This window comes from Pollachius pollachius (assembly GCF_949987615.1).
Source record: "Pollachius pollachius genome assembly, chromosome: 1".
Classification (NCBI taxonomy): Eukaryota; Metazoa; Chordata; class Actinopteri; order Gadiformes; family Gadidae; genus Pollachius; species Pollachius pollachius.
Window position 1 is genome coordinate 5,306,843 of NC_136934.1, and position 10,081 is coordinate 5,316,923.

A 10,081-nucleotide genomic window follows, 5' to 3' on the forward strand; every position below is an offset into this window, starting at 1 on the left:
CCCTGCTGGGATTTTGATGATCGGCCAACAGGCGGGCACAAAGGGGCCTGAATTAATTAGCCGTGCACTGGGCCGGGGACATATCCCCTGGTACACAAACAGGATCCTTAGTAGTCACCAACCCAGGCCGCCAGAACATTAACATTAACACCAGAACACATCCAACTGTCTCTGCTCTGATCAAAACACGCTTTTTCCTACTCCTAACATTGTAATATATATTCTTACTCACGGGCAATCCAAGACTCAAGAATAAATCATCCATTTTCTATGTGTTTCCGACAACCACTACAAGTATCACATGCTAGATTGCAGCTCAGATCCATTGTATGGGGTAAGTTATTAAGCTGGGCGTTTCGTATTGTTTTATTGGTTCCTCCTGGAGCCCCGCATCTAGACTAGAGCTGCAGCGGCGGACCCAGCGAAGTCAACTCCCCAATCTGATCCATGGTCAACTGAGTAATTGGGAAGGGAGTCCCTTAGGATGCCATTTCTCTGCTGCTAACCAATACTACCGCTGCCATTGTGTGTGTGTGTGTGTGTGTGTGTGTGTGTGTATATATATAGGAGTACAAGACCTGTGCCTTTGTCTAGCTCATTGGCTCTGAAACCACCTGCCCCCCCCCGCCCCCCCCTCTCCGAAGTCCCCCAGAGAGAGGGTGGGAGGACAGGGTGGGGTGTGGGATGGGCTGATTCAACTTGCCTCCTTAATTAGTTAATTATCTCCATCGCTCACTCAGACAGAGATTATGCGGTATGCTCTCTTAAATAAATACACCAGCATTTATCTGGTTCTGAATGGTTTATTTTGAGCAGCTGACATATAAGAGAGTGGGAAATTAATGAGAGCAGCTGTACGGAAGGTAAACATCATCACGAATAGTGGATAGAGCTGCATCCCATAATGTTTGAGCAAAAGACAGAACAGGAAGAATTGGGCGATAGGTATAGTCCCTAGATCAATAGTGATTGAAGTTGATATGTAAAATGCAATTTGAAAGAAAGATGTAGGCGATACGGCTGATTTCACTGATTTAATCCATTTAACTCAGGCTGCATTTCCAAGATATTTAAACTAAAGACATACCACATGTATTATGCTAGTTCTCCAAACTGACCTGTCTGTAAAGTAATTTCCTTAAGAGCTTGACACAATGTGACACACTTGGCCATGCCTTTGACAATTACAAAAATATATCTAAACTGGCCCCTACACACACCTTGGAAAAGGACATCTCGCCAATGCTGGGCTCTGGAAGGCTAGGTCTGAATGCTGACCCCGTGCACTGAGACAAAAGGATCGTATCCCGAGGTGATGATGAACCGCAGATGGGAAGCAGTGGTTCCTTTTAGCTGGAAAGAAAGAAAGATATAAAAGCTTCATCACCATGACAATTATGATCTCTCATTTCTGTCACTTGTCAGTGTTAAGGACACTTACTGAAATAGCATTTGATTGCAGTTGACCTTCGGTTTGTTCAAATTCTGCAATGAAAGGATTATTGCAGCATTTCTATTCTTTGAAAGGTTAAAATATATATTACTTATATAATGTCAATACGAGGTGGTTTATTCTCACCTGTTTCTGCGACTGATTGAAAGTCTTGAAAGGTATCCAATGTGTTTGTTTCTATCTTCAGACTCTTAACTGAACAAAAGAAAAATGCAAGATACATTCTTGAAAGACTGACCATACGTAATTAGTGATTAAAAGATTATATAATGCAATATTTGATAACTTTGATTGCATGAAAATATAGCCTTTACAATCTTTGTGGAGAATAAATACAGTTTGAGTACTGTTCGAGCAAAAAAATAAGACTACGGAATTACGGCTGCATTGACCTCATTATAAAGTTTCTTGTTAGTATCTTGTTAATTGTCACCAACCCCACTTTAATTGTAGACTGTGTTAGCAAATATCTGATTTTTAATTCATGAAGGACACTGAACTGTTTGACCTTTTATCATTAATTACATGGAATATTTCATTATATTTTAGCATTTCATGGGGAGATATGCTCCTAATGAGGTATTTTATTTAAAATAGGCCTCCTGTTATGCAGGTGCATGGCATCAATCCATCACCTGCTCAGAGTCACTACCTCAAAGTCACTTGAGCACCTAGAGATGGACAACACCATCTTTTGAAACAACAGTTTAAAACAACAACTTCAGAAAGGCTGTATCCTATATTTGTTACATTCTCACAGAACCAAGTATAAATAAGTCTTATCAGTGTGTTGTAATTAGAAAATATGATTTTGTATGCATGAAAACTCAGGCCCTGTGGGAAATTGTTCAGATAGGCCTAAAAACTTCCTGAAAGGGAGAAGTTGATGTGTAATCGGATATTTAGAAGTGTCAAAGTTAGATAGCACAGCATAACTCATATAGTAATGTATTTAGGTCTAATTAGGGCTTCCATTTAACGCATAACCGATCTACACTTAGAATTATTACCCTGCTGGCACTGGCAGTGAACCGGTGATTCTGAAAATAACAACATCTAAAGAAGGCAGTACACTAAGATATGTCAGGTAGCCATAGGGCTTGTGCATCGTGACAACACACCGCAATGACCTTATATTTCGGACGATGATGAAACGTAATTTGAATCCTTTACGGAATCGTTGTTTCGACCTAGGTATGACTCGTAGAGTGGAACATGTTCCACGCGTGGTTTATTCAGAGGCACAAGGTAGAGGAGCTAAAATTCAGTCTATGTCGGAAATGGGCGGAATGGTAAATAAGCCACGCCTACAGGTTCTAATTAACCCAGGTAAACCTTTGGTCTCTCGTGGCCTGGGTGGAGTGCAAAGAGGCCATGCATGGAGGGTCTGACTTATCTTAAACCCATGCAACTTTATATTGTGTCGTGTTGACCACTTTATGATTAGAAGTAGAAGCTTATCAGGACGGGTGTTAGCACTAAACATGTGGGATCTAATGAGGTACTGATGTTGAATATCATCATGTGGTCTAAAGCTTTTTTTCTCTCTTTACATTTACATTTAGGGCATTTAGCAGACGCTTTCATCCAAAGCGACTTACAATAAGTGCTCTCTTACAATCGAGCACTTACAATAAGTGCTCTCTCTCTTTTGTTCAGCACTTAATCGTGAAATCATTTATAAATGTGACATTGCTTTGTTTGAGTCCACAAAGCATCTCATGCTGGACGTGGCAGAACAACACTTTATTCAGGCACCACGAAATGTCGTGAGAATCGCCATAAGGACTTCCCATGATGCACTTCGACAGCCGTATCGCGATAGTACCGTTATAGCTGTCTATCGTCACTTGGTCGATCCCCGTGGTCTCAGCCAGGCGGACGATGAACTCCTGCGGGAACATCCCGGTGGACATCCAGAACGTCTCGGCGTTGCTAGAGAAAAGAAAACAACGTATTCATATAGCGGTACGAACGGTTTACACAACATTAAACCGGTGTACACTTTGCCAAATCACGCGAAAACGAACGCGAACTTTACCCGTCGATGATGTTTCGCGGCGGCTGAGCCTCGTCGCTCGAGGACGCCAACACGACCTTCCCTCCCAACGCGCCCAGGGAAGAACCTGTCATCGTATCAATTCATCCATGAACGGCGAACTGCCGACGTATAAAGTACGATAAAACACGATGCATTCGATGTACGAAAAGCGCCGATCTCTCCCGGAAGCGACGCCGTCGCTGTCTCTGCGTTGCCTTGCCAACTGACGCGCCATATATACGTCACGCATTTAGCCCGCGAGTTGACGCGACGTCATAGTTGATGCGACGCACATTGTTCATCAAGAAGTAGCAGCAGTTCATCAAGTCTTTGAAGTACGTATTCACCGGCGGAGACAGAGCTTCTTGGTTTGCGATGGCGAACGGGAGGAAGGACGTGGTTTTCGCCCGTGGAGCTGCGCAGGTGAGATATCAATCATAGCCTTGATGTAACACTAACGTGACAGAGTAGCATGTAGTGTGTTAGCCTGGCTACACTCACATTGCCATTAACACTGCGATGTGCATGGACCCCAAACTATAGATCTGTTATAATAAGTCCAAACGAGGGTGAATGTCATCGTCAAATATAAGTTATGACTGTTTGGGCACATGTAATCAGATCTTCAGTCAGAGGTCTCATCCATTGACACCTGGCCATGATGACCTGGGCTGACTTGTGACAACGTGGGCTGTGTTTTACATTGTGTTTTATCTTTGTCCTTTCATTTTCAGAGTGATGATTCTGACATATGGGATGACACTGCTCTGATAAAGGCATATGATAAGGCTGTCGCGACGTTCAAGGTATGGTGTTACTGTTACCCGAAGGGATGTCAGTGAGAATTGAATGACTTCACATCTCAATTCGGATTTTGTGTTCAAATATTCACACTCAATTTGCAATTGAATATCTACTAGACTGCACTTAAAGATGACGAAAACGACCCTACGGCCTTCAAGAAAGACCCCCCAGGAAAGAAGCGCAAGGGCAACAAAAATGATCTCAGCAGGAAAAGGAGTAATGCACCCCCGGACAAAGAGGTTGGTCAATCAATATACACCTGTTTATAAAACCTTCAACAACCCAACTGTCACTATAACCTGAGCATAGTCTTTACCGAGAACTTTAATGGATTCCACCTTGAACCTATTCTACACCAAGAGCTAGACACTGTTGTGTGTCCACAATAAAAAATAATTGATCTTGGTCTTCGTTTTAGAGGTTTTACTGTATGCTAAAGCTCTATGAATACTCTATGGCTAAACTCTATCCTAATCCTTCTAACATAACTGAACGGTGCATACTTGTTGTGCCACAGTGGCAGGTTGGAGATTCTTGCTGTGCATACTGGTCAGTGGATGGCCAGCTGTATGCTGCCACAATTTGCGGCATAGACAAGAAGAGGGGCAGTTGTACAGTTTTATTTACAGACTATGGCAATCAGGAGGAGCAGAGCCTTCAAGATTTGCTCTTGGAAAACTCTGAGGTCGAAGAAGAAACTTGTGTTAAGGTATAGTAAAGGACATTGTTGGACATGTTTTTGTTGGTTTTGCTTTTCGACCAACCTTGGAGGAAATGTAAGATGCCATTTTAATATAGATTTAAAATGAATGAGATGTTTGTGTATTTGAGTCTTCTAATGGAGGCGGTTTGTCTGAAGACACTAATGGAATTCAGTGGGTGTATAGAGGTGTGCATTGAAATTCAAGCGATATGCTCTTTGTTTGTGTCTTTGCCCTGAATGAAGGTCAATGAAGCAGAATCTTCCACAGAGGAGAGCGACCGGTGTACCACACCTCAATCTCACAGACGGCAAGCACACAACAAGCCCCCAAAGTACAAATCCCCCAGAGAACCCCCTCCAGTGTTGCCCCCTGGTCTTCCTGGATTTCCCCTCGGTCCGCCCCCAATGCCAGGCTTCAAATCGGTAAGAAGGGCTCCTCTACCAGTTAGCCTCACACCATCCATTCCTTCATTAGTCAGAGGAAAGAGGCTCGGGCCACCTTGCACGTCAAAACCTAAATTCCCTTTTGAATGTATTAAATGTTGATGATATGAAATTAGACAACATATGTTTAATAAATAATTTTTCTACCGATAGGGAGGAAGTAAACACAACAGTGGCCCCGTCCCTCCAGCCTGGCCCCCTATGATGCCCTGCGGTCCCCCAGTAAGTCTAACGATTATCTTACTGCCAAAGTGATGTAAATAAAAGTCACCTTTCATATTTTATAAAGGCGCAGTGTTCTTGAATCTACATATACAGAACTTTCTTTTACCAAATTTGTTGTTCTACCAAAGTCGCCACACACGTTCACAGACTGAGTCTGTCTTCCGGTTTCACTTCCTCTGAGCTCATTCTCCCGTCGTTTTTTGTTTGTTTTATTTTCCCACTTCCTTAGATGATCCCGCCCCCTCCGCCCATGAGCCCCGACATGGAGAATGATGAGGCCCTGGGTGCCATGCTCATCTCCTGGTACATGAGCGGTTACCACACGGGATACTATCTGGTAGGTGCACTGACTTTAGTGGACCCTTATTTACCACCGGGTGGGATGTCGATTTTCTAGCCATTATGGTCCCTATAGGGACATGACACTTGGCAGTCAATGTGCATCGTATCACACCTGGCATCAGACATGATCCATCATTCATACATCACACCTGGTGGTAAAGTATAGGCCCTTTTAACTATTTTAAGTAGGTAGGGATAGCAGAATAGTTTAGGTGGTTGAGTTGTTTTATTCCCTGCTTAAAGGTTCTTGGTTTGATTCCCCAATGCCTGCAACCTTTTGTGGCTGTACCTGTAATGTATGGAAAAAAACAAGTCTCTTTAGATAAAAAAGTGTATTCTATACGGTGGTACATTCAGTTACGGTTATATTCATTCAACTTATTCTAAAGAAGTTGTGGCAGTTCGGGGAATTTGTTCAGCTAATGCATTTAAACCATGCTTGTTCATAAACTGACGTTGCGGTTGTTGTGTCTCGAGGGGAATAAAGATCCCTGACGTACGCTTTCCTCTCCCTTTCTCCCAGGGGTTGAAACAAGCACAAAAAGAATCTGCTCCACGCAAGAAGTCCCACCACAAGTAACTGATGCTGCTACTTTAGTCCTACACAGATGGCTCCGTCGAAAAGTGAACTGTACAGACTGTATTATGAATGTTGGTTTCTTTTTTTTGTATGCTTTGTAAAAAAAAATGATATGTGTAATAAAGGCTTCCTCATAGTGTTTTGGTAAGCTGTGTCTCCTGTTTGACTAATGAACCCCTTCCTGCCTCTCTTGTAGCTCGGTGCTAAACGACACTGCTAGATTTCCAACATTCCTGCTCAGCGCTCTTGTTTAATAGCGCATTTTATTATCGATAAATGCCCATTGGAGACCTCTTATTCTAGTAAACCAAATGCTGAGCAGTTACAGCATTTGACTGTTATGGCTGACATTGTCTAGTAGAAGCCTCTCTTTCCAGAGCGCACATCCTTTGGGTGGCAGCAGTGTATTATGTTCCAGGACCAGGGTATCCGCAAGAAAAGAGGAAATGTCTTTCTATCTACATCGTGTATCAGTTGACTGTTTGGCTTTAGGCCGGTTCTTAGTCATGCTCCTGTGCCTCTGGTGCTTTGCACATGGTTAATTCAGTCGATGGTCTCAGAACAGGGCCAGCATTCATGTCATCCCTCTCCCCTGAGGTGTTCTCTCCTCCTCTACCCAATATAGGACCACATCCATCATATGCTTTGATATTATTATATTCCCAGCACGGTTGCATATCACCTTAGGGTTCTGGTGTAGGGACAAAAGAAGAACTCAAGACTCAAGACCGTCTGGTGTCGAATGGACTATAGAACTTATTTACCTGTAGTTGACAGGGAAATATCTTTATTTGTTTCTATGTATCAATTAGTCTGAAATGACACATGGAACAACTTGTTAAATAGCCCAGAAGAGATGGATGAATGTAGTGCATGACCAATTTACTCGTACAAATAAGTTATTCCTTAACAAACGAAGGCGTACTTCTACTCACCGTGGGATTCAATATCCTATAATTCTTTCATATTTCCAATACTAAACGTAATGCGCTTCACTTGTCTAAAGTACTATTTCCGTAAGTTGTATTTTCAGCACGGTGAGAACGGCACTGTATATCGGATCCATGCTTATTTATAGCAGAGACAACCACATGTAATTACAACCAGGGGCGCCAGCCTTGCTCTGCTCCATTTGTAATGTTTTCACTTCTCGAGAAAAGAGGACTCCAAAGCATGCATTCTTGTACTAGTGGTTTGGTTGGCTTACCTTCCCGCTGCCCTGTTTCTACCCTGGTGGCATTACCCTGCTCTGCTGTAAGACAGCCAGGGCAAAGGACAGTGGATTAGGAATGTGTGTAGTGTAAAGTGAGAGTCTGATGGTGCGCTGTGTTGGGGCCATGTGATCATCCTCCTGCTGTTCTGTGGCCCATCGCTTTTAGGGCGAAGAGCGGCCCCTTTGTTTATGGGCTGCCTGTGGCTGACATTTCATATCCCCCGGTGACGGCGCCAATGTGGACGTTTTCCTTCCACCTTCAACAGACACATCTTAATCCATGGCACATTGGGCTGTTTTTCCACGCGTATGTATGAGTAAAGACGGAAATACAGTCCCTTTTTAACGCAATATGTACATGAAGGATGTTTTTTTTGATACGGTTCATGAATGAAATATATCTTGTGCACCCAGAGCCAGGATTAGAAATAACCAATATCAAAGCCAGTGCAAAGTTGTTTTGGCTCGCTGAAGTCTGAGCAAAAGAAACCCCACACGGATGTGATAGGGATCTAGCCCTGGGTTGAAGGATGGCCAGGCCGTGCGTGGGAAACCATGGGCTCTGTGATATGTTGATCCTTCCCCTCTGGAGCCGCAGCAGTGGCTGGTGTGTAAACATATGAGCACCCAGATCGTTCCAGGGAAGAGAAACTTCTCCAAGTGTTTATTGCTGCATGAGTTGCAACACCTAGGAGGCTCTGTTCTATAATGTAACTAACCATCATCAACACAAGCATCCTGATGTTAATGAGGAGCAGTGGTTATAGATGTATACAATGCGAGTATCCACCTGCTGGGCTGACAGTACTATTCTGTTACTACTGCAGTACTACTCTGGTACTACTGCAGTATGTGGGTCTTTCTGTTTCTGAGGCATATTCAGTTTTGTGCTGCAAAGCTGTTTTTTCTGAGGACCATGTTTCATAGGGAGAAATATAGGCTTGTATATATCACCAATTGATTAAACATGTACGGATGGCCAGGGACATATTTAAAGGATTCAGAGTCTGCAATATGACCCAACAAAAAACCCAGCTATCATAAAAACCTTTTCATTGCATCAGTGACTTTTGTATATCCATGGTGACCCCAAAGAAATGGTAGCCAGTATGTGTAAACACGTACTAAATTTAGATTTGGGTGGCTTAAGTAGACCAATATGAGGACAACAGGGAGGGTAGCGTGTAACTGGAATAAAACTGAAATGCTTGTGCCAAAACCAAAAGGGTTTTACTGCAGGCCGAAAGTTAGAAAGCTGGGTAATGTTCGAAGAACGCTTGACAACATTAGGCAAAAAAATATATGAAATTATGTTTTTGTAATGAATCATCTCAACGAAACACAACCATGTCTCATTTACAAAAGTGTTAGCAATAGGTGTCCTTGAATGACCACTACTTGATTCAGATAGGCAGGGCTGCTCCAGGTGAATTTGACCCTTGTTTCTCTTGGCTCAAAGGTTTGGCTGAATAAAATCAAGGTTAACCTACAGTTCGGTTGCAACATTTTCAGTTTTCTTTTGAGTGCATGTGGCCCTCCACCACAGAGGCCGGTCTTGACTTGTGTTACAGCCATATGAATAAGAATCTGCTCTATAGGCGACTGCTTCTGTGTAGATGCGACTCTTGCCAGTGACACCGATCCCGGGTGACCCTCTGAACTCTCAGAATTCCATACACAGTGGGTTCGGTTGATTTACAATGAAAACAGGCAGACTGACGTGGGCAGTCCTGCAGTACCATCCGTCATAGTGGGTGGGTTATAATGCTCGTCAATAAAATGACATTCCAGTGCCATACCCTGAACCCCCCTCTCAAAAGCATTCCATACAAGGGGAATTTTCTTATTTTTAAATAAAGATGAGTTAGGAAATGGCATACATGCAGCCAGAGGAGGTTAACATGATTTTCACCTAGAATTGTATTCTACATTTAAATTCTAATCATAACCAAATCAATAATCCAAATATTATGCTCTAAACTAGAAGATACATTTTTAATTGCATAACTAATGAAAATCTCATGGTAGCCTACTATTCAGCCTCATAACTTTGATATTTCAGAACAAAAACACGCTGAGAGATTTTGGAATCTTTTAAAATTTGAAGGGATCAATAAGTTATCATAGAGCTCACTGTTGTTTCGACTAACCCAACCTCAATCAGCTGGTGAACAGCAAAGCCCACCGCGCCGCTTAGGCTGCAGATATTAACCCCACCGGCAGAGGTCTCTTGACACAGAACCGGAGCAGAAGTTGGGTCGCGCACTACTGTTTGG

The 10,081-nt window shown here is 42.9% G+C and overlaps 2 protein-coding genes across 2 annotated transcripts; one reads left to right on the forward strand and one right to left on the reverse strand.

Moving 5' to 3' along the window:
• Positions 1–1,021: 1,021 nt before the first annotated feature.
• hspb11 (heat shock protein, alpha-crystallin-related, b11) lies at positions 1,022–3,702 on the reverse strand. Its single transcript, XM_079747577.1, has 5 exons — positions 3,495–3,702; positions 3,282–3,388; positions 1,580–1,648; positions 1,442–1,485; positions 1,022–1,353 (listed from the first exon to the last, which is right to left on the reverse strand). The coding sequence occupies exons 1-5, from the start codon at positions 3,584–3,586 to the stop codon at positions 1,261–1,263; spliced, it is 405 nt and encodes a 134-aa protein (XP_079603703.1). The 5' UTR covers positions 3,587–3,702; the 3' UTR covers positions 1,022–1,260.
• Positions 3,703–3,775: 73 nt separating this feature from the next.
• Positions 3,776–6,713, forward strand: smn1 (survival of motor neuron 1, telomeric). Its single transcript, XM_079747544.1, has 8 exons — positions 3,776–3,917; positions 4,229–4,300; positions 4,415–4,537; positions 4,816–5,007; positions 5,245–5,424; positions 5,599–5,667; positions 5,900–6,007; positions 6,536–6,713. Exons 1-8 carry the CDS (start codon positions 3,870–3,872, stop codon positions 6,590–6,592), a joined length of 849 nt encoding a protein of 282 aa, XP_079603670.1. The 5' UTR covers positions 3,776–3,869; the 3' UTR covers positions 6,593–6,713.
• The last annotated feature ends 3,368 nt before the right edge of the window (positions 6,714–10,081 follow it).